This window comes from Melopsittacus undulatus, chromosome 1 (assembly GCF_012275295.1).
Source record: "Melopsittacus undulatus isolate bMelUnd1 chromosome 1, bMelUnd1.mat.Z, whole genome shotgun sequence".
NCBI lineage: Eukaryota > Metazoa > Chordata > Aves > Psittaciformes > Psittaculidae > Melopsittacus > Melopsittacus undulatus.
Genome location: NC_047527.1, coordinates 150,687,955 through 150,715,832, shown reverse-complemented (window position 1 = coordinate 150,715,832; position 27,878 = coordinate 150,687,955). Strand labels below are relative to the sequence as shown.

The 27,878-nt window shown below is 39.9% G+C and overlaps 1 protein-coding gene across 1 annotated transcript; it reads left to right on the top strand.

Annotated features, from left to right (window-relative positions):
* NPHP3 (nephrocystin 3) lies at window positions 1–26,135 on the top strand. Its single transcript, XM_034069543.1, has 27 exons — window positions 1–468; window positions 763–888; window positions 1,949–2,099; window positions 3,555–3,707; window positions 4,055–4,188; window positions 4,431–4,591; window positions 6,481–6,628; window positions 7,176–7,250; window positions 7,879–8,058; window positions 9,388–9,491; window positions 10,143–10,257; window positions 11,319–11,462; window positions 11,998–12,095; window positions 12,559–12,661; window positions 13,215–13,297; window positions 14,315–14,453; window positions 15,203–15,367; window positions 16,160–16,257; window positions 17,061–17,183; window positions 17,529–17,718; window positions 17,861–18,102; window positions 18,482–18,557; window positions 19,685–19,812; window positions 22,173–22,413; window positions 23,428–23,553; window positions 24,648–24,763; window positions 24,967–26,135. Exons 1-27 carry the CDS (start codon window positions 121–123, stop codon window positions 25,145–25,147), a joined length of 3,948 nt encoding a protein of 1,315 aa, XP_033925434.1. The 5' UTR covers window positions 1–120; the 3' UTR covers window positions 25,148–26,135.
* The last annotated feature ends 1,743 nt before the right edge of the window (window positions 26,136–27,878 follow it).

Genomic DNA, 27,878 nt, shown 5'->3' with positions numbered 1-27,878 from the left:
GGCGCAAAGGGGCGAGACTGGGATCAGCCGCCTGTGTGTGTGTGGGGTCCCTCCACCATGTCCCCGCCGGCAGGGCCCTCTGCTCGGTGTTAAAGCCTCAAGCCGGCTGCGGGCGCGGCCATGGGGACGGCATCGTCCCTGGTGAGCCCGGCAGGCACGGTCGGGGAGGTGATCGAGGACACGTACGGCGGCGGCGAGGCCTGCGAGATCCCGGTGGAGGTGAAGCCCAAGGCCCGGCTGCTGCGCGGCTCCCTGCGGCGGGTCGGTGCCTCACGGCCCGGCGGCCTCATCGGGGCCAGCTTCAAGTCGACGGCCTCGGTGCAGGAGCTGGAGTGCATGGCCGAGTACGAGCGGCTCAAGAAGGAGTACGAGATCTTCCGCGTCAGCAAGAACAACGAGGTGGCCTCCATGGTGAAGAAGGAGGCCAAGCTGGACAGGGAGAACAAGCGGCTGCGTGCTGAGCTGCAGGTAGGTCCTGCCGTTCTCTGGGGTGAGGGGTCTGAGCACAGACAATGTGGAAGGGAGGTGATGGGTGAGGTGGCTTTGCCTTCCCAAGGTGCTGGAGAAGGGTGCGTGCCCCAGTGCTGTCCTGGTGTGACACTGGTGTGTGGTCAGTGTGTGCCTCTGGGATGGGGACCACAGGGTCCCTAGGTGAGGAGGGATGTGGAGTGCTTGGGATAACACCGTTGTATTCAAAGCTGAAGAGGAATCTGAAACCTTTTATCAGCGATTGCTTTCATTAGGTATATTAAATGTTTTCAGGCACTTCAGAAAACCTACCAGAAAATCCTTAGAGAGAAAGAAAGTGCATTGGAGGCTAAATACCAAGCCATGGAGAGAGCTGCTACTTTTGAACATGATCGAGACAAGGTCAAAAGGCAATTCAAGGTATGGCTTCACTTCCTGTCCTGGGAAAAGGACCAAAAAGAAGATAGATGATATTTGGGTACATTTTCCCAATACACTCTTCTCCAATAGCTTTCATGAGGACCTCTCCTTCAAGTATCATTGCAGTAGCTGTCTGTTTTGTTTAGGATAATCTTACCATAACATCTCTGTAAGACTCTGAGGACAAAGGAGAATATGCAGCAATGCATCTTGAACTAAATTCCTGTGTTATTTGGACACAGAAAGTACTCATGTTTGAGAGTGACAGGAAAACCTGGGCTGCAAACTGACACATGCTGAAGGAATGTATAAACACAGAGCTCCATTTTTCCTGAATCAGTTTTATGTATTGTAATGTTAAACACTGCTAGCTTACATTGAAGAAAAGTGTGTATTGGTGCATCTCTTGGCTGCTGAAGTGTGATACCCAGTTAAAGGCAAAAGCGTTAGTGCTTTTGGAGAGGTGACTTGAAATGCCAGGCTGATGCTTCTGCTTTTTCCGTGCTGCAGATGGTGGTATTTCTGCCACTCAAAACAGAGCAATAGGTCTGGTCTTGCACTGTTTTGGAGATTATCGATACCTTTAATTGTAGCAGGAGTTAATGTTTGCAGACATACAAAAAGAGGATTGGGTTTGACCTTATTGAAGAAAATGAGTCTTGAAGAAGATGTCATCTCTTTGAATTTAGGTTCATATTTTCTTTCCATAGGTAAATGTAAAAATGTTATTACATATGGTGGGTTTAGAAGACAATAAACTTTAAAGGATGTAAAAAGATACTTCCCATTTTTAATAAACTTCCCAAACTAATGCAGACTTTTAACTTTCAGAACAGTATGCTGAGGTTTAAAATGGTAAAAAATGTGAAAAAAGATAATTTTAAATTATGTTTTCCTGCTCATTTATAGGCATCTGATGGCTTCTGGTTCACATTTTCAGGCCTTTGCCTGCTAAGGGACTGCTAGAACCTTATTTTTCCAACTGAACCAAATAGTATGAATTGAGGAACTGATACTGATTATTAAAAGATTTAAGGTTTGTATTTTTTTCTGCTCACAGATTTTTAGAGAAACTAAGGAAAATGAGATTCAGGACTTACTGAGGGCCAAACGGGAGCTAGAAGCCAAGCTTCAGAGACTTCAGGCCCAAGGAATCCACGTGTTTGATCCCGAAGAGTCTGATTCTGATGATAATTGTACGGATGTTACAGGTGAGAATTTCAGCCTCAGTGTTTCGTGTTGGAATATGACTGAGGTTTCTGAGTGGTAAAGCACAAGTCAAGTACTTAGGTTCTACAAAAAGAAACATAAAATAGTTTAAAGGGTAAAAGCAGTTGAATTCACAGGCTTGGTTTACATTGTGGGAACACCATGTTTCTAGTCCTGTGAATGAATTGATGAAGAAAGTAGAACACCGTCTAGGCACAGTGATTTGAACACTCTTTTAAATTGTTCCCTGAACAAGTCATTATTTTTCTAGTCTTTTTTGAGTTTTCTGTTTCTAGATCTGAGGATCCCGCTCCAAAGGATCCAAAAAAGCACACTTGACACTAGAGGGAATCTTAGACTTACTGTCTATGAATAATGCAGTATGCCAGTCTCAGCTGCTGTCCTTTTCAGAATAGCAGTTAGGTATTTAACAACCATGAACTGACCAAAAGAGTCATTTTGTTGAAGAACTTTTTGACAGAAAAGCCCTCTCAATATTAATGACATAAAAGGCAAACATTTGTTATATGCTGTAGGAGGTATTTGATAGCATGGGAAGGATTCAGATAGGCACGTGATCAGTCCACTGGCTTTGCATCAGGTTCAAAATAGAGCAATAATAGTAGCAGACTCTTAGCACTTTAACACTCTTAAGGATACCTGCCATTATTTCTTGTACCATGAAGGGTTATTGAGGAAAAACTGTGTGCAAGTGCAGTTGCTTAGCCTGTGTTTTGCATATAGAGATCAACTGTTACATCTTGGCAGGAGTATAAATATGCAGTCTTTAAAAGTAGAAACATTTCAAAATGCAGTGATTGGCGCTTTGCATAGTTAACTATGCATTTGATGGACTTCTGTGGTACAGCTAGTCTGGTTTATGTATTTTTTTGTCTACTTTTGTGTTAAATTGATTTTTTAATTCATATTTCCCTTACCTTTTCCTAAGTAATTTTCAATTTCCTGATTTTCTCCATGGAAGGTTTATTTAGTGTCTTAGATGCTGTGTATTAATTGGCGGAAGTGTAATCCAAGCATGCTGTGAAGAGATACCATGAAAGCTCTTTCACACCATATAGAGACTATTTCAGTTCTGACCTACAGCCCCTTTGTGCTTTTCAGTGCTGAAACATTCCTGAACAAAAGTTGTCAGTTTTGTGGTATACCAAATGACGGCAGCAGTCCTGATTTGTAATGCAGGTCAGCATCTGAACCCAACAGATGTCAGCAATCTATGTATTGGCAAATAAGCTCATCCTTCAGCTTCACATTACCTTTGGACAAGTGTCTGGTTAGAACTACAGCACACAAAGGTGTGAGCAGATCTGCTAAAGGAGTAAAAATTACAATCAGTGGTATATGGCAATGGATTTCAACTGGAGTATATAAGACTGATAATTTACCTTGTTTAGTGACATTAAAAAGAGTGTGTTTTTTTGTTGTTTTCCAATTCTTAGCTGCTGGGGCACAATCTGAGTACTGGAATGGAGGAGCTTTGGGAAGTGAGCCATCCATGGGTAGTATGATGCAACTTCAGCAGTCTTTCAGAGGGCCTGAATTTGCTCATAGCTCCATAGATGTTGAGGGACCATTTGCAAATATAAACAGGGGTAAGTAATGGTGGTTTGTTCTGCTGGGATTATAGGTGTCTGTGTCATTTTTCTATCTATTCTTAAGTAATTCTGTTCTTTCTTAGCTCCTTTTCTGTCAATTCATGGGTATGTGAGGGTTATTTGGAATTCTTAATTGTGAAAATCAAAGGAACTGTAGCAGTACATGCTTAATATATTTGGTACATGCTTAATGTATTTGGTGACTGAATATGTGCAGCAGTGGTTTTAGTGAGCAGCAGTGACTGGCACTTGTTGAGAGTTTATGATGTTAAGATGTTACGACTTACCTGCTATGCAGTGTAATCAGGTGTGAAGATCTCTTGACTTTGTTTTGTATTTCTTAGATGATTGGGATGCTGCTGTTGCCAGTTTATTACAGGTTACTCCTCTGTTTTCCCACTCTCTCTGGAGTAACACAGTAAGGTGCTTTATTATTGGTACTGATGAGACTCAACCAGAAGTGGACATCTTCATTAGAGTGAGTACCTCATGAGCTTATGCTCACTTCCATGCTGGTGTGTTTCCACTGTGATACTTACTCACAAATTTGTCTAATATTTGCTGAAAGCTTTAGTGAGTGTAGCCTGATGTCAGTGAAAGTATTGTCAAGGACTTCCGAGGAAGAAACTGCATAGAGAAAACAAACTGAGATTCATCCAATAGGTCCTCAGTGCTATGCAGGTTTAGTAATGAAACACTGTTACTCAAATTTGCTTTCAGAACTACTCACCAAAGCTTCAAAGAGTCTGTGAAACAATGGGGTACTTCTTTCAAGTTGTTCATTTTCCAGAAGAACATGAAAGGCCTCTTAAGGATGTAAGAAAATGGGAAATTGAAAAAAGTTCATTAATCATTTTGCTCCTGCATTTGACTTTGCCAAGGTGAGTGCTTTCCAGACTGGTAAAGCAAATGGAAACTGGTAATCCATGCAGAGTGCATAGCTTAGTAAAATGTATGTGATGCTTTGCTCAGTACTTTTCCAAAGCTACTATCTTCAAAGTGATACTCCTTTGGACTTTAGGTTTGCTGGCACAGACAGTTAAAAGAATACATCAGCTTTGTATCATTTCCTTTATCTTGTAGCTACAAATACTCTTAAAATACAGCATTGAAAGATGTCTTCATAGCACAGAAATGTTTTGCTTTCCAGGAGCATCTCTCTGCCTTGTATATTGCTGGAGTCTTAGAAGTTCAGGATGGCTGGTGTGAACGTCCTCTGTGTTTTTCATCTCTAGCTTTACACCTGGCTGTAGCATTTTGATTTTATTCTGTCACATATCATTTTCTATCTTTGGCTGGTTTTTGGACTGATTTCTTGGCTCTCCTGACTGGTACATTATGCTAGCTTTCTACAGCTTAACTTACTGAAATCATGAGGGTTTGTGACAAAAGGTGCTTCCAGGTGTTCTCTTTCAGTGAGTAAATTCCTAACCTTATAGAAGAGGAAACATGACTCACTAAATGAAAAACACCAAACTAAGAATACTTTTAGAATGGTGTTAGGACTGTTTCTGTTACACATTTGGGAAATTTGGGCAGTTTTGATGTCTGGGAGAGGAAGGGGTCTCCTTTTGCTGAAGAAGAGAGAAAAAGGCATTTTCTAATGTAATACCAAGGATCATGGAGTGGTCATTCCAAAACATCTGTATGAGTGCAAAAAGCTGGAAATACTGCTATGCATTAAGTTTCATATTAGGAGTAGATTTTGGACTCTAGGGATTTCAAATACTGTGTGTTATTAGAGCTCTTGTATTAACTAGACCTCCTGTTTCTGTAAGTAAAGTGTCTGTCCACAGAGAATTAAAGGCTGGTTTAAGACACTACTAGCTAAGATTTACAACAGTGGAGTGCTTCAGGAAACAGCCAGGTGCTACAGAAGAGGGTGGTTTGTTTTCATAAAGGAATCAGGCTAGAGCTGCTATCCATTTGTGCTGGTTGAAGGACAGTATAAGCTGCTTGGGATATTGGAACTCTGAGTGGATAATGTTGCCAAATAACCAGCTCTGTGTATGTGGGTCATAAGTGTTCAATAATGAAATACACAAGGAAAAAAAAACACATAAAGGAATGTTCTTGTCAACAGTATTCACTTAGAGGTTTTCTCTTAGAAAGCACATGATGAAAATTGTAGTTCTCATATAAAGTATATAACATTTGAGAGATCCTGTCTGCTGTTGTCAGCATCCTCAAGTTGCACTGTTCTTTGTGGAACAGCGATAGATTGCTGAGAATGATGTCCATGGTTATCATTCACATATATAAATACAAAGAGCCTTTGAGTTTGGAGATGTGTAATTCTCCTTTTTAACTGCTAAAAAGGAAAAGACTATCCTACACCTGACAAATACTAAAGGACTTTTCCTAAAGAGGACAAGGAATAGAACAGAGCCTTCAAATAAGTGATGACAGAGCATGTGCATGGTGTTTATTAATCGTGTGATTCCATGTTCTTGCCATGCAAGGCAGTTAACCTTCCCTCTGCATATTGGTATGACAGGAGATCAACTTTTAATTTACAAAGCAATGATCATAAAATATAGTAAATGTTTTTAATGGTTTTGGTACAGAAAGCATGTATTTCTCTCTTAGCTTTTCCTTGCTTCAGAGTTTATCCTAAGTTCTCTGCCGAGATATTTGCTTGCCCTTTGTTGTAAATAGATATGACTTTTGAATTAGATTTTGCAGTGAAACCCATCTTTGGAGCTTGTGTTGATTGAACTATTTACTACAGCAGTGTAATATAGCACAAGAATGCTGATTTCCAATCTAGTTGTTTGTTGGAGGACTGTGAAGAAGCCTTCTTGAGAAATCCAGAAGAGAAACCCCGGCTCATTTACCACAGAAAGGAGGATGGCAGAGTCAGTTCACCTGCAGTGCAACAGTTCATTGAGCAAATCTCTCATGTGAACAAAGCAAAGGTACACCACTTTAAAGACTGTTAAAAGGCTTGTTTTCCTGCTATAAACAACATGGAGTGCTAGCAGTCCCACATTTGAGGAGAAACTGCATTGAACTCATTGCTCTCAATGCTCATTATATGAGCAGATTGATGAAGCTGGAATCTATGAATGTTATAAAGTTTTCAGTAGCAGAGCAGAAAAACAGCCACTGTATTTTCACAGAATATAAAATCCCTATTTTATAAGGACAGAATTTCTCACTTGTGTTTAGCTATTTAAATGGCAAAGTTATTTATCAAAGGCCTCTCTGTAGCCATGGAAGGGAAAGAAGTATGGCTCCAGAGAGACTGCTCAGAATAGATCAGTTGCCATTTATTTCCCTCTGCAGAGAGAACTATTGGAACTAGATGCCCAACTTTTAAAAGCTTAGACAAAGTGAATCCTGCCTAAGGAAGGCAATAGAACGGAATTTAAATGTGTTCCAGAATGTTTTTGTTGGAAGCCCTAAATACTGTTTCCAGTTGGGTTCAGATTTTGCATCATTCTTTGCTATTTCCTTTTTCAGATGATTGATCATACTGGAGATGTGGAGGAAGGAACACACGAAATCTATAATTGTGTGGAAAAGATAATTAAACAGGTAGAATACATGGTGCATTTCAGCTTTTACCTGTCCTTACCTTGATTTATGACCTTAACTGATGTCAGTGTGATTACTACATGTTACTTCGATGTAATTTAAAGAATTGTTTTGTGTTTTTATCATTAATATGAGGCAAGCAAAGAAATCTGGAAGTGGAAAATAAAAACCTAAACTGATGAGTGCTTTTAGGGACAAGAACAGGAATAACAGGGGGAAGGAGTCTGTTTGTGGCTCAAATTCTTTGAGTTTCTCTTTAACCATATCATAGGATAAGGAAAGATTGTATAGTCCATTGTTTCTTTATTCTTCCTTGTGGGGAGTTGCTTCTGCTATGGAAGACTAAAACCAATGTCTTGAGACCTGTGCATTCAGGGTTAACTTGGTTTCATATAATTGCTCATTTATTTATGTTCTGTGCTAGTCTTAAAGGAAATGATCACAGTGATGTTAATAGAGCTGTGTCATACAGAGTGGAAATGAGACTAACACCAAATGTGCCTGCACATTTATATATAATCATAGAATAGTTAGGATTGGAAAAGATATAATAAGAATAATAAAGAAGATTTATATATAATAAGAATTATAGTTGCAGTTTTCCCCATGTAATTTTCTTTTTACTTAGGATATATTGGGGTGTGAAATGACAGAACTAGAAGGCAAAGATTTAGGTAATAAGGAAGAGTCCACTGCTCCCGAAGAAGAAGTTTTTGGTGATGTATTGTGGGATGCACATGATGAACAAGAACAGATGGAAGCTTTTCAGCAGGCCTCTAATTCAACATGTGAGCTGGGATTTGAGAAAGTAAGTACATTGGAAATGTATATGAATGAAGATGAAAGTCATCACTCCTATCCATCTCTCGTTAGGCAAGTTGTACTGCAGAAGAAGCTGTGTCTGAGAGCATCCTTGAGGCTGTTACTCCTTAGGCTAGAAAATGCCATATGTCTCTTTTATAGATAGCATACTTATTTTGTGGGAGAGCTGCCAGTTTGTGTGTTGTTGAATGACACTGATGAAGAAGCAGTTGTTCCTGCACTGGAATAAAAGGACTGTCATGGTGTGCCAGAAGTAAGGTGTCCTAGAAAAGGCTCTGAATGTTTTGGGGTTCTTGGAGGAAATCCAAGCTCTGTCTTGACACCTGGAGCTTTTGGAGATGACTAGTGGAAAGATTTCATGGTGCAGCCGTATGTGTGTGAGAAGAACAGAGAGAACTTAAGAGCTGTTGAATAGCTCAGTACTTACTCATTACTTGAAATAAAACTTCTAAAACGTTTGAAACTGGGGATATCAAACAGTTATATGTAGGGAAAGTATAATGAATATAGGAAGATAAACATTGAAGTGGTTGTGGAAGGTGATACAACAGCTTATTTTGGCAATATTCCTTGATGTTATGATGTAACATAAGCATGCAGATTCTGTGTTAATTGTGTTTAAATTGTTAGTACCCCTATTTTACTAGCAAAATTTATTCTTTTACTTCACAGTACTCCTATATTGGCAATGGTTTGGAGGATAGTGCCATCTTCACTACATACTAGAACAGGAATATAATAGAACATTAATAGAAAAAGCACCTATGTATATCTTCATGTGCATCCACTTCCTTTTTCAGCCAAAATAGTGCTCCCAAGTTGATGAAGGGTAGTTGTTAATCATCCTGAACTCTGCTACAACATTCTTGGGTATCCATGTGATGAAAGAAACCCTGTCTTTTGTATGCTTACTGCCTCAAAATACCATTCTAATACCAAAGTGCCAACTTTGAAGGCTTTGTCCTGGCAACCATATCTAATGCAGTGCAGTAGCTGGGGGGCAAAGAGAGGCAAGGAAGCCTGAACAAACATAGTTCCCAATTGTTTTACTGTAGTAACATTAGTTCAGTTTATTAGGACTGAAAGTTGCATTTTAAATAGTTCTGAAAAAATGTTTTATTTATTTTGCTGTTTCTTTAAAAGAGTAAATTCTGTGGTTTAAATGTTTAATTAGGGATATTGCATTTCAGTAGTTATTCCCATACCTCAATAAATCTGTACATGCTTTTTGTGTCTAGATGGTTTACAATACCAAGCACTGTATTTCTCCTTTAAACAGTGGAATATTTGTAATGATTGTTGCTTTTTTTTACAGTACTTTGAACGTCTAAATGACCTTGTAGCAGCACCAGCACCAATTCCACCTCTGCTTGTATCAGGAGGACCAGGCTCTGGGAAATCTCTCCTTCTGTCAAAATGGTAGTTTAAACTATTATTTTTTTACATGAATGAAATTTGATGGATAAAAAAAAAAGAGGTGATTTCTATTTCACACTTTGTACAGTTTAATTTGAGGTAAAATGGGAGAAGTTACAAAGCACTAAAGTTACTGAAGCATGCTGGAAAGATGTGTAATAATTAAATAGCCTATTCCATCTGGACTGCTTTTAACATCTCCCTGCCTCCAGTATCAATACCCTACAGATCCATCTGTGGTATCAGTAGCTCAATAGTGTTGGCCTTCTCTGATACAGAGAGGGCATCCTTTGGAGTCTTTTTAACCAACCTGATAATTTATCATAGAAAAGCATTGTAGGCTATAACAAAATGTACTGGCATCAAAATAAATTGGTAGTGTCATTACTTCTTAGAAGCTTAGTGACATACAACTGTCCAGTGCCAGGAAAGTCACTTATTAATGGCTCTCAGTACTGAGAGAACAAAACTTGAATCTGACACAAAAAGTTCAGTTGTAGTTCAGGGAATGTCTTCCTGTTTTGCAAGATAACCATTGAACACCTCTAACACAGATTGTCCATCTCCTTTGGCAAAACTGATTGCTTTGATTTGAGATATATTTGCAAAATTACAGTCTGTTAAGTGCCCTTTATTTTTGATTTCTCTCACTAGGATTCAATTGCAACAGAAGCATTCCCCAAACACTTTAATTCTTTATCACTTTGTTGGGAGACCCATGTCTACTAGTGCAGAATCTGCATTGATAATCAAACGCCTTACTTTAAAGGTAGACTGTGTTATTACATACCCCATATTGTGTAATTCTTTGGAAAGTACCTCTGTGTGTGTGGGTTTGTATGTGAAAAGATAAAATCTTCTACAGGTTTCAGGGTTTTCTACCTCAGTTCAGGGTAATACAAATGTAAGGCATTATAGAACGGGGGGAATCAGATCATATATGTTGACTACAGATCAATTAAATAGCATCCCTGGGATATTTACAATGGATTGGCATTGGCAGTGGTTCTAGTAACCTGTATTGATTGATATAAAACCATGTAAGCTTCTTCCAAACTTTCCTGCCATCTGCCCAATGACAGAGGCACGTGGTACCTCTTCTGTCTGTGTATTGAGAAACCTGAGGCTGTGTTCATCAGTTGGCACTATATCTGTTCCTGGACTAGTCTCTCTCCTATGATTATTTATTTATTTATTTATTGTGTGTTAAATATATGGGGGATAGATGAAGAGTATTTTTGTGCCAGGGCCTGAGCTTTCTTCTTTCACAGAGTGCCACTAAGGACCTCAGAGGATTAAAACCTTCAGATAAAGGTCCAGTGGAGGCCAATAGGGATGATTAGGGGTCTGGAGCATCTCTCTTTGTGAAGAGAGATTGCAGGAGCTGGGCCTGTTTTGTCTAGAGAAAAACAATGTGAGAGGGGCCCTGCCTTGAAAGGGGGTTGGACTGGGTGATCTCCAGAGGTCCCTTCCAACCCTAATGACTCTGTGTGATTCTGTGTGAAAAATGAAATGGATTGTGCTCTCCTTGCAATTTTCTCATGTGTTTTAGAAGTCTTCCTGTTTAATCTCTGCAACTTTTAAGCCCTTTAAGTCTCCACATCCCTTGTCCTCAGGTTATTTCTCTAGAATTTACACAGTGAGTTACATAGTCTTTGTTCTGCATACACCAGCTTTCTGCATATACTAGAAGGAAAGATTTCTGTGTGAACTTGACTATTTTGTGCCAAAATAGTGTGGGATTTTGTTTGTTTCTCTCCTGCATCTGCAGGACTTCTTTCATGAGAGTTTGTAAGGTCGAATTTGTTATATGTGTTTGTAATCCCACAGCTTATGCAACACTCGTGGTTAGTGTCACCTCTGACTTTTGATCCAGCTAAACTTCTGGAAGAGTTCCCTCGTTGGCTAGAGAAACTTTCTGCACGTCATCAAGGCAGCATTATTATCATTATTGATTCTATTGACCAGATACAGGTATGTCTTCAAAACACCTCTTGTCAGTCTAGAGGAAATGTCAACTATTGTAATAGGTTTGGCTACATCTGTGTAACAGAAATGTTTGTGTCTGCTCTGCTCTAAACAGCATGTCTAGAAAATATTTCTGTAGATAAATTGTGTTGATTTGGGATTCTTCTTCTATCTTAACACCTTAATTTTTGAAGCCTTTGGAAGCACCTTTATATATAGAAAGATTCAGAGCTGGGAGATGATATATGGGCATCCAAACAGCCTAGTCTTTCTGAGGTATTCTGTCTGCTTTATTTTATGTACAGTCATGCTCATACATGTCAATGGGTCATTTAGTATGGCTTCAAGAACCACATTATGAACACTTTTTTTAAGGCAGGATGGTTGGAACTAGATGATCTTAAGGTCATTTCCAACCCGAACCATTCTATGATTCTGTGACACTGGAGAATGTACTGAGCTGTGCAGTTAATGGAGTTTATCAGCTTCCAGCATTGTTTTGAGCAATCTTTGTATTAAGTAACAACATTTGTTTTTTAAGCAAGCTGAGAAGCATATGAAGTGGCTGATAGATCCATTGCCAGTGAATGTGAGAGTGATTGTATCCGTGAATGTAGAAACATGTCCACAGGCTTGGAGGTATGTTACATTTCTAAGTTGTTTCAAAGTAGCCTGGGTTAGAATTGTTTTATATTACAGCTACTTGGTGAAGAGCAAACAGCAGGTTTGCCAAGACCTGGAGATTTAATAGGATATAGTTTTGCAACTACTGGGGACAACAAAAGCTTCCCTATTGCAACTGCAGAGGACAGGTTTTAGCTGTTTTGCTTTACTGTGATGGATCTGTCCATGTGACTATATGGAAGAGGATATTAAATGCAGTCAGATGCACATAAAGAACCACAATACCATGATGTAGATACAGGATAAGGCTAAAAGCAGAAATTTGACTTGTGATGACTAGAATTTCTTAGGAACAGGGAATAGCCTCAATTACTGCTGTGATATAAATCTTCAGAAAGGTCTGGAACTTTGATATCTTTTTTTCCTTTTGTGTGCTATTTAATAAGGTTTGAATATGACTTTCTCTCTCTTACCAAAGGTTGTGGCCCACTCTTCATCTTGATCCGCTGAATTCCAAAGATGTTAAATCTCTCATTAGTGCAGAATGTAACTCTGCAAATGTTAAATTAACTAAAGAGCAGGTATGTCTGTTGCAGTTCTAAAGTACCTTACACTAGTACAACTTTAAATGGAAAAATATAGGCCCAGGTGTCAAAAGAAAGTATTAATGCTCAGGACAGTATGCCATTTTTTTACCCCATGGCTCATAGCACTGAAACAGATGGAATAGCATCAATTATTAACACATAAACAGTGCAGTTGCACATATTGCTGTAAACATGTTATTTTATACTAGAATAATAGAAGGTTTAATATTGTATAGCGCTGTAACAAAGATTGGCAGAGTGGGGAAAAAAAGTATTTTGCCTTTAATTTTGCCTTAGAGACCAATTCTATGATGTAACTCTCATCTTGAGACATACGATGGTTAGATCTTAACTCTTTTAAATTCACTTGTATGCTCCTATAGCTACAAAACCACGCAGTATTTTGTGTGCTGGTCGTCATGTCATAGTGTCCAGATCTTACAGATAGAAGCATAGCTAGAACTTCTATTTTCCTATGGAATAGTGAACATGTCATTGGTGCAGTTAGTTTCATCTTGGCTTACAGATTTTGTTTGAAACGTTATAGGAGAAGAAGCTTGAGAGACATTGTCGTTCTGCCGCGACTTGCAATGCTTTGTATGTCACTCTCTTGGGCAAAACCATTGCCTGGTAAGTTGAGGTGATCTTGAAATCATTATGCTCATCACTAGATTAGAAAACCTGAAGTAGATTTGTTAGTATTTTGAAATACATTCATTTAACATAGAATGAATCTTGTTAAGAGAAAACAGTGGAGCAGCCATTTCCCCCTTTCCCTGACTGTACCTGCAATGGGAAGAATAACCAGAATCACCATTTTGATCCTAAGTGAATCCCAATAGATATATCTATCTTTTTTCTGCTCTTCTGGTTTGATTTTATTTTTCTGTTATTCTGCTCTCTGGTTATGTCAGTTGCTTCAGTGCTTTTAAAGGTATTTGGGGAATGTTGGCATTGCTTTATTGAACAATTTAATTCAGGTCTGTTGTATTTACTGATGTACCAGATACTTTGCTTCATAGATTTTTCAGGGTAAAGGAAGTTCGACAACTGTTTAGTGTAACATCCTGCATATGGTTCTTTGCCCTATAATTCCTGCTGTGGAGAAAATTAATCTTCCCTCTTGTGCAAGAGAATACTTAATAAGTGCATTGGCTTATCATTAACCTAGACCTCACCTTGTTGAGAAAGATGCATTTTTAGTTGAGGGACTCCCAGGAGATGACAGACTGATTGGTAATTTACTCTGGGTGACTGGTTTTGATTCCTTTTTGTTTCTGTTTTATGTCCTGGAGTGCTTAATTGCTCCTGAAAACAGGCTTTGTAAATGCATTAAGTGAAACAGCAGCATGTGGTCTTACCTTTATCCATCCTGATGTTTTTATTCTGTGCTCCTGTTGGAGGAAAGAACATTGCAACATACTTTCTTTGTAATAAATAAGAATGTTGTAGTTATTTAGAGAAATCAGAGGGTATAACAGAAGGTGGCTTCAGGAATTCACCTCTTCTGTGTTTAATCTCAGCAAGACCTGTGCACCTTTTAAACCCAGTAGGAATTCAGAGCCTTTTGGAGCTCTTCAGTAGTTTCAGTTCATCTCACTCTGCCAAATTTGATATTCTAAACCATGCCCTTTCTGTCCTGCTCAGCCTTGGAAATACAGGAAATATAGATGAAACCCTTGAACAGTGTTTGCAGTGTCAAGACACCGTGTCACTGTACAGGCTTGTTCTGAGATCAATTCAAGAATCCTTGCGGAGTGATACAGAGAAAGGTCTTTTGAGAGAGGTAAGCAGAGAATGCGTCGCTGTTTCTACAGGTATTGTACATTCTTTCCTGAAAGAATCTTAAGTTACAAGTAAATACAGATCTGTGTTGGTTCATATGTAGGATTAGAGATGACTGTATGATTAGCAGGGAAGGGACAATTTCATTAATTGAATTATATCTTTTTGCATAACTGTAGAACATCTGAGTGCTTTGTGTTAAATTTCAACCAAGTCATTGTCTCCCAAAACAACTTTTCCACTATCATGGGATACAGAAATAGCATTTCCTTGCTGATCACTAACTTAATCCAATGATTAACTAAACTGAGCATAGTAAATGTAATCAGAACGTGGGATCTTGTGAATACAGGGCACTGCTTCCTCTTCCTACCTTTGCAGAATTTCCCTGTTGTGTGGAACATTGATTTGATTAGGACATAATACTCAGTTTTTGCTAGAAGGTCTTTGGTGCTGGCACCATAAGGGCCTTCAGTATATTTTAGTGAGATGCAAGTTCCTTATCATAATGGAGTTATTTTCCAATGTTTTAGAGGAAAGTTGAAGGGGCCATTTGTGTGTCCCATCTGGTGCTTTATCTGTTAGTGTTGATCCATTAGCACTGAGGACTGTTCTTTGAGGACTGAAGAGGGGAAAGGGCTTGTGTAGGCAGGTGTTGTGTTGGTTTCTAAAGTATTTTGCTTGGAATTTTAGCATCAGTAAGCTCTGCAGCAAACACTGCTAACTATGAAATACTTGTGCTCTATTTAGATACTGTGTGTCATTGGTGTTAGCCACAATGGTGTGAGTGAGTCAGAGCTGATGGAACTTTATCCTGAGCTGTCTTCTGCAGCCTTAGCCTCGCTCATTCACAGCCTGCACAGAATGTGTTTGCTGACATATGGCTGTGGTTTGCTGAAGTTCCAGCACCTCCAGGTAGGTTTTGTAATCTAAACATGTGCAAGTGACACTCCAACCCCTGAGCCCCTGCTGGGTTTTAGAACAGTTCTGTTGTTAACTGGGATGACTGTGTTATGTCTCTGTTTGCTCATCTATTTTCCTTAAGGTCTGATCTGATGTTAGAATCACCTTGAAAACTGCTAGGGCTGTGACATTAGTATTGGCCATTATGGTTCAGCAGTTGAAACCTGGCATTTCAAAGCTTCAGAACTTTCTGATCTATTGGTTGTTAACTACCTCCATGTGTTCTAGAAAACACAGGATGCTGAGGAGGGGCTCTTCATCAGGGACTGTAGTGATAGGACGAGGGGTGATGGGTTCAAACTGAAACAGGGGAAGTTCAGTTTAGATCTAAGGAGGGTGGTGAGGCACTGGCACAGGGTGCCCAGAGAAGTGGTAGATGCCCCATCCCTGGCAGTGTTAAGGCCACGTTAGACAGGACCTTGAGTGACATGGTCTAGTGTGAGGTGTCCCTGGCCATGACAGGGGGTTGGAACTGGATGATCTTAAGATCCTTTCCACCCTAACATATTCTATGATAAAACACTGGTTCTGCAAAACCCAAGCAAAATGGAAGGAGAAGGGGACTATTTGCATAACCAGAGCTCTGGTCTAATTTAAGACAATCTGTTGCTAGTGCTTTTGTCATCAAAAGACTTTCAGTTCTACATGATGTGTTTCATAAAGCAATCTTGCATAGCACCCTGTGTATCATCAACACTTAATAAACAAATGCATTTTCTTTCTCTCAATTATACTGTTTTTCAGGCTTGGGAAATGGTGAGACTAGAGTACATGGAAGAAGGTGAAAAAGTTCTTTCTGCCTATAGACAAAAACTAGTGGAGTATTTCACCATGCAGCTAAGGTAGGTCAGAATTCCTCAAGACGTGTTAAACTGCAGGCTTTATGCCTCGGGGATATTTTTTGTTTTCTTCATACAGCTCCTTTGACTGACTTTAGTGAATTATTTCAGCAGAATAACTCTGCAAAACCCTAGTTATCAGGGTCAGTTTGTTATTGATATGTTGCTTTTTAATCTTGGAAATACTGAGGGCTATGGAGGGGAATGGGAAGGAATTTCTACCACATCAGTTATTTTGTGATAACTGACCTCATGTGCGTTTTTAACTCCCAGTAACTGCTGGAGCTTTGAGGTTGCCTGGAACTTGGGGAGGCAGAGAATAGCTTGTGTTTAGCAAGCACTTAGCACATACACAAGAGGAGGTCCAGTAGAAAAGCTGAACAGCTACAAGTTCACATCCAGCTTGAAAAGTGCTTTGCATTTACAGTCCTGGGTTAGTGTGGTCCAGCTGTGGGCTACAGTAGTAGCCTATTGCTGCTCCTCAGAGCATCCACTGTTGGGGAGCAGAAAACCAAGAGAGCCACAGTGTGCCAGGGAAAAGTCACAAAGGGATGGAGGGCTCCTGCATGGCTGCAGTCCTGCTAAAAGGCACAGGTCAGCCCTTGGGAAGGAAGAGCAACTTCTTGTGGGGTACCTAGGGTTCCACTAGCTCCGAGGTGAAATGAAGATGTGAGAAAATGGAGTACGTAGGTCTTACAGTAGTCAGTCTGTTTAGATGTTCAAGCATGGCAATTGTGTGCTTGCCTAGCTTTCACTTCAAATTGGCAAGTTTTAATGTTTGGTTTTATTTGCTTTTCTTTCAATAGTCGAGACCGAGTGACTTGGAGAAGTGCAGATGAACTTCCCTGGCTCTTCCAACAGCAGGGTGATAAGCAAAAGCTACACAAGTGTCTTTTGAATCTCTTTGTATCACAAAACCTTTACAAAAGGTATAAAAGCAGCCACTGCTTCGGTGCTCAGAAACACTTCAAAGCAGTTTTTTGTCAATATAAATCAGATCATGGCAGATATTAATTAAAAGATCTGAAATAGTAGAGGCTGAAATGCTAAATGCTGTTGTCACATAAATCATCCTTTTTTTCTGTTCCGTTATATGTGGGGGTTGGGAAAGGGACAAATAAATACTGCTGTTGAACAGCTTATTCTCTATGGATTGTCTCTAGATGCTGTAGCCTAAAGACAGCATTCATGCATATGGCCCTTCTAAGCTAGCATGAGTCTGAATAGAGGGGTATCAGAGATAAGATGAGCTTCTTATTTCCTTGTTAAAACAGGGGACATTTTGCAGAATTGCTGAGTTACTGGCAGCTGGTTGGGAAAGATAAGAGCTCTATGGCAGCTGAGTATTTTGACTCTCTGAAAGAATATGAGAAAAGCTGTGAGGGAGAGGAGAGTATGATCTGCCTGGCTGATCTCTATGAGACCCTGGGACGGTTTCTTAAGGACCTAGGTCTTCTCAGTCAGGTAAGTGCACCTAGAGACTGTTGTAAGAGCAAGAAGGCAAATTAAGCAGAGCTCAGCGTGTGCTTTTTGTTGCAGTTGCGAAGTCATTGTAGCATGCAGGGTGCTGCCTGCTGCCATCATACACTGAACCCCCTTGTTCCAGGCTGTAGCTCCTCTGCAGCGCTCTCTGGAGATACGTGAGACTGCGCTGGATCCAGACCACCCGAGGGTGGCACAGTCACTGCACCAGCTCGCAGGAGTGTATGTGCAGTGGAAGAAGTTTGGGAATGCTGAACAGCTGTATAAACAGGCACTGGAAATCTCTGAGAACGCTTATGGAGCTGAGCATCCTCGGGTAGCCCGGGAACTTGATGCACTTGCAACCTTATACCAGAAGCAGAACAAGTAAGCTTAACTACACTGGTATTTGTATGTGGAGGTGCCCAAAAGTAACAGCAAAGCTTTTCCTCCTGAAGCAGTGGTTCATTGGTTCTGTTTTAGCTTCATAAGCTCCCATGCAATCATGAGCATCCCCTCTGTATTCCTGTAGCAAGCCACCCAATGGGGACCAACATCTGGTTTTCATTTAACAACAAACTTCTAAAGAAAAAGGAGGAGCATTGTCTGGCCCTAAGCATCTTGAATATTCTTATCTTTGACAAAAAGTTTGATTTCTCCCCCCAAGATTCTTAAATCCTCCTCAAATTTATACACTCCGGTACTTTAGAAGCTTTCCAGAATACTCATTGATCTGGTATTCTTCTAACACTATAATTGTTTTCAGATATGAACAAGCTGAGCAACTGAGGAAAAAGTCCTTCAGAATACGCCAAAAAGCAGCAAGGAGGAAAGGCAGCCTGGTAAGGAGATGTTTGATACTTAAAGTACAGGGCATGTTGTGGCTCTGCAGAATGGGTCCTTTCCAACCCTAACTATTCTATGATTCTATGATAAAGTGCCCCTGCAGAGCTGACAAAGCTCCAGGGCTTTGGATAATTGAGGGCATAGGGAGTGGAGTAGCCCAGCAGCAGCTTTTTTAACTGCCCTTTCAGCTCTGCTGTGAGTGGAGATGCATCAGTCCTACTGGTATGGAGTTGGGAGGGGTGGAAAAGAAAGAAGTGAATGTGTACATTTGGCTGTGCAGAATTACTGCTGATACAATTGGCTGTTGAACTGACAGTGGAATAAGGTGTTCTCCAGAAGGACTGAGGCATTTATCCTCACAGTGCTGATGAACAGAGTGTAATCCAAGTAATAATCTTAGGTGCCATACTACTAAGTTTTTCCCCTTTTTGTCTTCTCTGTTCTTCAGATACAGGGTTCCTCTTGCCATTCTTGAGCTAAGGCTTTGTCATGCAGTGCTTGTACTATGAGTTCAGCTAGCAACTTAAGAGCTCTAAGTTGTACCTCTAATAAAGATAGTGAAAGGCCATAAGAATGTTGCTATTTACACAGTGCTTAAGTAGAAATGAATTTGGATCATGAAGATTTTGTCCATTTCTGTAAGGAGTTCTGCTGCACAAATCTATTAAGACTGCAAAGATGGAGAATAGGTGGAGTGTGTAACAGTCTCTGTACTTTTTACTTGTAATTCACTTGGCATGTAAGCATTAGCTTGGCAGCCCATTGTACAATGATCCATGGAACATTTTACAATGATCCAACCTGGAGTAGAAGATTAAATTGATTTTCAGTGTAGAAACCTAAGAATTTGATCTGAATTGGTTATTTGAACTGTGGAGTTTAAGCAGATCAGCATGTGTGATGCAAGACAAACAAAGCTGTAGGACAGCACAGTAACTTTAAATTCCTGGAAGCGTTTTGGGTGAAATTCCCTGTTAGACTGCAAATAAGCAAATGTTTATGAGCCAATTAGCTTGAAAACAGAATTTAGGTAGGATTATTTTGATGTCTTTTGATGTCCTGTCTTCAGCTGTACTTTCAAAGTAACGGGGATTGGCTTATAGTACCTTGTGCTTTGCTGTAGTGTGGCTTTGCTCTCCTGCGCCAAAGAGCCCTGCAATTGGAAGAGCTCACCTTAGGCAAGGATACACCAGATAATGCACGAACCCTCAATGAGCTTGGAGTCCTCTACTACTTGCAGAATAATCTGGAGTAAGTGTTATTAATTGTGATGCATCCACTGAGTGTTCCTATAGATGTACACAGAGGTAAAGCCTTGAGAACTAGCACTAAATGTGAACACATGATCAAACATGGTGCTGTCCCTGATTCATTCTACTGAGGTTTGTTTGCTGTGAAATTCACTCATCATTTTTAGGGATGTTGCTATTAGCATGTGAATATTTACTAAGTCAGTGCATTTCCTGCATTGAGAATTGCTACTCCACAGTTTTAAGTTCACTAGCCTTCATTGCACTTATCAGTTCTTTCTTGACATTTGTGCCTTCTCTACTCAGCTTCACTGTTTTGTGACCCTCCTTTGTACTGTTCATCTGTGAATGGCAGGATTGTTCTGTAAATACACTCAAAATATCAGTATTGGTAGAAATCATGAGTTAAATATTCACTGTGCTTGGAATCCTTAGGCTTTTACCTGCTGGCCTTTTTAGGGGTGAAAGAGGACAGAGCAGCACACAGGTGTTCTAAGAGCAGATAAACAGGGGTGTTGAAGGGGAATAAATGGTGCAGACCAGTTCTGATTGCATGGCAAGAAGCCACTCTTCACATCAACTTCTTCAGGCTGCAGAGTCGTCTAAAAGTATGTGTTGTGAGGGAGTTGTAAGGTCACGTTAAATGTTTTCAGAGAAAAAAGAAAGTGCTCAGCAAAAAAAGCACAGAGTAAGTTCTGGAAGTATTTTACCTTCTTCCTGTATCTGATGTTTATGTCACAGTAGTTGCTGGGGAGCTGCAGAAATAAATACATTGTCTTTTAGGATCTGCACATGGAAGCTCTCTTAAATTCAGAGATTATAAATATATAATAATTATATATACTATATAATTATCTATAATTATATATTATGTATATAATACATATAATTATATAATAATTATATCTCATGATTACATTATGTATAATCATCTAAATATTATTATATGTAAGAATTAGAAAGTTATATAATTATATAAAATTTATATAATTTTACATTATATATAATTATATAAATATTGTTATATATAATAATTTTAAAGTTATAAATATAACTTCTTTATGGTGAAGCAGTTGATTTTTAACAGTGTTGGAAATGTTTCCATCATTTTCCCTCATGAAGTCATGCTGAAGTGACTGATAACAGAGGAGTGACACCTATCTAATTTCATACAAGATAATTCTATATTCCTCATTATTCACATCTAGTTCCTGTGCAACACAACCAAACTTCTAGTGTAACTGTATCTCCGCTATTTCATAGGTGAGCAAAAGGATAAACTTTGTGCTAGTGAAGCTTAAAATCATTGTTTTAACTGGGTATTGTGTCTCTATTCCGAATCAGCAAGTCCAAGACCGAATTGTTTGATCATTTGATGCAGTTAGAATGAAATCAATGACAGAAGGGCTTGTCACTTCAGTTGTGTGTTAGATCACATCGTCCTCTAGCCCCTGCATAGAGTGAAAACCTTCTGACACTTCTGTGTATAAATGATTTTTCTTTTCCCCCTGTAATGTGAAATGGATTTTCCCCATTTCCTAAGCTGACCTCTTAGCAATAGTGTCACATAGAATTTGTCTGTATGTCAGGATGACAAACTGCCTGGTTATAATGGATGCTGCCATTGTTACATGGGGATCACACGTTGTTCCTGTGCTGTAAATCTGTAGTGGAATAGTAATACTGCACTAGTGAGACAAAGCATACACTTTTGATAGGGCAATGCTTGAATGGTGGCATTACACAGAGTCTTTTCTACTTTATCACTTCTAGACAGCTTCTTCTATGAGAAGCTAGCTTGACATACATAAAATCCTGTTCCAGTCTCTCTCACCTTGATGTGAAAGCTGTCTGCTCAACCCTATAATATGGTATATGTTATTTAAAGTTCCTTGAAAAAGATGTGTTCTGAACCTTTACCTCATATCTCACTATTGTTTTATCCATGGAAGTACTTGAGTGCTGTGCCCAGAAACCAGTAGACTGTTTTGAACAAGGAAGGGTTACTTGCATAACTGAAGATGTAGGTTGAATTAAAGAACAGCCATGGGTTAGGGTAATGTTTGCTGAAATGGGCTAGACTGGCTTTTCAGTCTTTATAATAGGGAGGATACAGGATTATATTACCTAGCTTGCTGCCTGTATCCTAGACACAGCAGGTCTGTGTCAGGGATATGTAGCTCCTCACTGTGTAAGTGAACCTCTGCTCTGGCGTTTGCTTATTCTGAGAAGAGTCTACTCCCAGTGCCAGTGTTTGTGCAGTTCCCAAGGCTGAGTTTGTTCTGTTTCAGACAGCCCCTCCAGGCTGTACAGGTGTTCCCAGCTTTCAGATACTGCTGACTGAATGAATGTGTTCTGTAGGACAGCAGAGCTCTTCCTGAAGCGCTCCTTGGAAATGAGAGAGAGGGTCCTGGGACCCGACCACCCTGACTGTGCACAGTCCTTGAACAACCTGGCAGCCTTGTACAATGAGAAGAAGCACTATGACAAGGCAGAGGAACTCTATGAGAAAGCTTTAGACATCAGGAGGAGAGCACTGGCTCCAGATCATCCCTCCTTAGCTTATACCGTGAAACACCTGGCGGTGCTGTACAAAAAGATGGTAAGCACAAGCCTGTTACCTTTTCTGACCACCTAGATTAACTGTAACACTTTGCATTGTTAGTCCTCAATCCAGAAGGAATGGGGCATTGGAATAGTGTCAACTGTTGGTGATCCACACCTATAAAAGATGCATAAAGATGGGGTCAAGTGGCCTTGGTGTGTTTCCAAAAGGCCCACTAGCTTTCTCAAAACACATTTATAAAGAAGTACTTATTCCAGATGGGTTACTGAGCATCTTCAAACTGGTGATGCTTGGAAAACATAAGGAGAATACATGAATTTTGCAATTCCAGTGATCCATTTCTCACCATTACAGTGGAAGTCTGCTATATTTCATTGCTATTAAATATGAGAATTCACATTCTAAGAATAGAAGCCAAAGCATCCTTGTGAAGTCCATCCAGTTAATATGTGAGCAATTGGAATTTGCAGGAAAACAGATTTGCTGGAAAAACAATCTCCAGTAAAACTAGCTGGAATATAAGAGAGGTATTTTAGAGAAACCAAAGTCAAGAAGCCAACGTCTCAATATGGCAAATAGGAAGCAACAGGTACTTGAAATGGCACCAGACACTGTGGCTGTTCCAGGCAAGATGGTGTGAGCACCACTTCAGTACATGGAAAACTGCCCAAAAGTTAAGGCAGCTCCATTCCCATTCCCATGTCACCAGTAAAATGTAGGCCCTTCGGGACAAAAAGTAAGCTCTGCTTTCATCTGTGATGAGGAAATACAAAGGGACACACTTGTGGAGAAAATATACATTCTAAAAGATAGGCATAGCTGAGAAACACATCACCTGAGAGCTGAATGTGCTCAGTGTTGGGGAAAATTAGGTCCTAATCAATATTCATGATAAAGAATCTCTGCAGAATATAACTATGAATTAACCAAAATTAAACCCTTATTCTGGAAACAGCTACATCTTCCCCAGGGCTTTTTGTTTAAAATAGGTTTTACTGTTGCCATTTGGACACAAAAGAACTGAATCGTTTCCACCCCTGTTGTTTCTAGGGTAAGCTTGACAAGGCTGTTCCTCTGTATGAACTAGCAGTTGAAATCCGACAGAAGTCATTCGGACCAAAACACCCCAGTGTGGCAACTGCTTTGGTCAATCTGGCTGTTCTGTACTGTCAGATGGTAAGTGCTTCATGTCTTGCATGTTTATTATTCCTGTCATAGGTCGTATAAGAGTAGGTCTAGAGCACAACATTTCCAGTGACAAGGGATTGTCACACTATGAGGAAACACAGCTTCAATGCTGAGTCAGAGGGAAACACAACCCTTGGAATCATAGACTTATAGAATGGTTTGGGTTGGAAAGGACCTTAAGATCATCCAGTTCCAACCCCCTGCCATGGGCAGGGACACCTCACACTAAACCCTAGTACCCAAGGGAAGTCCAACCTGGGCTTCCAGTGTCTGAAGGGGGCTACAAGGATGCTGGAGAGGGGCTCTTCATCAGGGACTGTAGTGATAGGACAAGGGGTGATGGGTTCAAAGTGAAACAGGGGAAGTTCAGGTTAGATCTAAGGCAGAAGCTCTTCCCTGTGAGGGTGCTGAGGCGCTGGCACAGGGTACCCAGAGAAGTGATAAATGTTCCATCCCTGATGGTGTTTAAGGCCAGGCTGGACAGAGTCTTTGGTGACATGGTTTAGTGGGAGGTGTCCCCTGCCTATGGCAGGGGTTGGAACTGGATGATCTTAAGGTCCTTTCCAATCCAAACCATTCTGTGATTCTATGTATAATAAAATCTGAGATGACTGTAGGCTTCCTAGTTTACAATTAATATGAAATTCAAAGGAGATACAATCAATTTGATAAAAACAAATCAATTTGCCACATTCCTTACTTAGCATCAGTAGGAGTGAGCTGTAGATTTTTTCTCTATTTCTGCAATATGCATATGTGATTTTAAACAGGGATTAAAGTTGGTGCAGGTAAAATTAAAGAGCATTTGGTAACTCAGCTTTCAGGATTGAGATCTTTCAAAACTGCCTAGAAGCCCAGACCCCAATTATTACAATACAGGGAGGGATTGCATTTGTAAGGGCAAACCAATTGCTCTAACAATCTCAATTACCATCCTCATCTGTCAACAGTATCAAGAACTCAAAACACCTTTCTGGTTAAATATGCATGACTTTGCATGTAGGATGTGTTGTTATTCTTTTGGCAAAGGGAATTACAAGTGTAATTTACATCTGTAACAAACAACTCTTTCCTACCCAAAGAAAAAGCAGATTGAAGCTTTACCTCTCTATGAACGGGCGCTAAAGATTTATGAAGACAGCTTTGGGCACATGCATCCTCGTGTGGGGGAAACTCTGAAGAACTTGGCTGTGCTTAGGTAAGACAATATGGTTTAGCCCTATAAAAGCAAATTACTGTAGCAATTACTGGATGAAAGAAAACATCCTGGACTTGTGTACTTAATAGGCAAGTGGAGAGCCTTAAGCACACTGGCGATAGCATCATGTGCATTTCAGTTTAAATGAAATGAGAGACCTGTTTTATTTGCTTGTTTCAACTTTATTTTACTCTTCTCCAAAGCTACGAAGGGGGAGACTTTGAGAAGGCAGCTGAACTGTACAAGAGAGCTATGGAAATAAAAGAAGCAGAGACTTTGTTGATAGGTGGAAAAGCAACTTCTCGACACTCATCGAGTGGAGATACATTCAGCTTAAAAAGTGCATTATCACCCAATGTTTTCCTGGAACATGGACAAAGGTGATACAAACCTGCTCCAAGGAAAGGCAGGCTCTGTTGCTATTTTAAAGCAGACATGAAATGACTGTCTCTTTTTCCTGAGATCATGTATTATTTTGGGACCGACCGCTGTCTTCATGAAAGACAGGGAAACAAATGTTGAAGCTTGAAATCCTTCCATGTTAACTTTGCAGGCTGCATGGTACGAAGTGAGCTTCTTTCATTGTATATAGATATGCACATTAGTTACTAGCTGAAGTCAGAGCTACTACTAAACCCGTGGATTGGTTACCTCTTAGCCTAAGTGCCAGGATTAGAACACGTTCAGTGAAACCTATTGTATATACTCTATGGAGTAATTCTTACTTCTGTGTTGGAAGAGCTTGGCTTGTAGGATTTGTGTATTTCTGGTTTTCATCCATCCTTCCTGCCTTTTTAGAAGCTTTTAAAGGTGTTTCTAAATAGGGAGTGATTTTGAGCAAGTCAGAAGTTCCACCCAGAATATATGCAGGGTGGCTTCAGCTTGAAGCAGACTTACATTCAAGGGACTTGTGCAAAACTAACTGGTTTCCTTGGGCAGCTAATACCTAAATATACCCTCATATGCCCTAAATATACCCTCACCTACAGCTGGAGCTGTTGTCAGATTCAACTGTATCTAGTAAAAATACTTGCAGTAAGGAACCAGAATGATGATGATGATGATGATGATGATGATGACCCAATTCCCTGTTGTTAGCCCTTTAGCAATACTTTTGCTATTTAATCTCATAGAATCATTTAAAACACAACAATATTTGTATTAGCTGGAAAAACCTAGTAATGCACACTAGTTTCCCATCAGATAAAAAGATGCTAATCAAATCTACCTGCTTGCTGTATTGTAATACTCTGGTCAGATGGAAGAATCATTTTGAAGTCTGTTCATTCCTATTCAATCATAGAATCCCAGATTGGTTTGGGCTGGAAGGGTTCTTACAGCTCATCCAGTTCCAACCCCCTGCCATAGGCAGGGACACCTACCACTAGACCAGGTTGCTCCAAGCCCCTGTGTCCAACCTGGCCTTGAACACTGCCAGGGATGGGGCAGCCACAGCTTCTCTGGGCACCCTGTGCCAGCGCCTCAGCACCCTCACAGGGAAGAGCTTCTGCCTTAGATCTAACCTGAACTTCCCCTGTTTCAGTTTGAACCCATTACCCTTTGTCCTGTCACTACAGTCCCTGATGAAGAGCCCCTCTCCAGCATCAATCCATGAATCAATTTAAATATATACTAAAAAAAGACATTTTTATTAACTGAAACTATAACGTTTTGGTAGCAACTGATGTAAAGATTTACTTGATCTAATTTTGATTGAAAAAGGCAAGTGGCCATCACCTCAGAATGGTACTTCCCTTCCACAGTATTTTCTCCCTTTTAAAAGAGCAGAGTTAAATTTACCCTATTTCAGCCCTTGTTCTGGAATTTAACATTTTGGTAGGGGTGTAACTTAGCAAAGGAAACAATATATAAACCTGGTAGAACAAATATACAACCCAAATCTGCTTCTAAAGGTTAAGATTTAGTTGATAAAACCCTAAATAGCTCTTGAAGGTATTACAATACAGCAACAGGAGTTGACACTGTGTAATATCTCTCTGGGTGTTTCATTCTTAGTTCAGAAAACAGGGTTTTAATCAAAGCAGGAGTTTTTCCCTCTATTCCAGCTGCCTTGAGAAGCTCTGGAAATTGGGAAGTTCTGTGCAGGATTGTTGCTAAAGAGAAGAAAAAGAGGAAAAGGTACAAAAGAACACAGAACCCACCCCAAACCCTCAACCTTTCCAGCTTGTGGGTGTTTCTGTTGCCTGCTCTGCTCAGAGCTGGCAGTTCCCTCATCCAAAGCCAGTGTTGGGAATTAGCAGATGTCTGCTCAAGGTTGTCACCTCTGTTCTGATATTAAAATGTATACTGGTGTGTCTTGTTCTCCTCAACAGTTTTCCTCAGTGTTGTTATCTTAAATGAGAAGATACAACACTGGAGGTCCAGAAAGGATCAGACTTGCCCCATTCAGTTGTTTTCACTTCTGAACTGGCACACTTCTTGAGTGACTTCTTTCCAACTCACTCACAAGCTGCAGGGTTGATTTTAGGAGAAACATCAGTCCCTAAAAAGTAGCAGATCCCAACCATCCACACTCCCTCAGCAAAGATAGTGAGGAAACAACAGGCTTTAGCTGTCAACCCAAAGGAAACCTTCTACAAGAAGTAAAACAGGACCATGAGTAATGGTGGAAGTTCTTGCAGGCTGCATGTTGGCCATGAGCTGATGCAGCTGTAGTCATAGTGCACTTAAGATAGTTGCCCATGTATTTGCAGTTGTGCCTCATGGACATTGGAAAAGTAACCTGTGTATCTGGTGTATGCCAAATGATACTTCATGTACAGAACACCTTAACACAGAGCGTGACCAGTTTCAATGGAGATTTAATCATAGACTCAGTATCAACCTGTCAGTAACAGTCATGATGCACTGTAAAAACAGAAAGCTTCATTTATAAGATTGCCAAATACACAAAGCTGGGCTAAACCATTGCAAGATGCTTTGTTAGTTCATCATAAAAGAAGTCATAAATCTTCCTTCATGTTTTATAGTCACAGGAGATTATACTTGTAAATGTCTTTTTAACTTAAAAAATTGCTTGAAACTGCTTTTTCTTTGATGCTGTTTATTTTAAATCATTTTAACCATTGGCACATAAAGTCTTGTGTTTTCTGAT

Bases quoted from the DNA above. Each gene is read 5' to 3' on its own strand.
- NPHP3 (XM_034069543.1), top strand. From the start codon at position 121: ATGGGGACGGCATCGTCCCTGGTGAGCCCGGCAGGCACGGTCGGGGAG. The intron at 4,189-4,430 runs GTGAGTACCTCA...ATTTGCTTTCAG, and splicing joins AAGTGGACATCTTCATTAGA to AACTACTCACCAAAGCTTCA. The intron at 14,454-15,202 runs GTAAGCAGAGAA...TGCTCTATTTAG, and splicing joins AGAAAGGTCTTTTGAGAGAG to ATACTGTGTGTCATTGGTGT.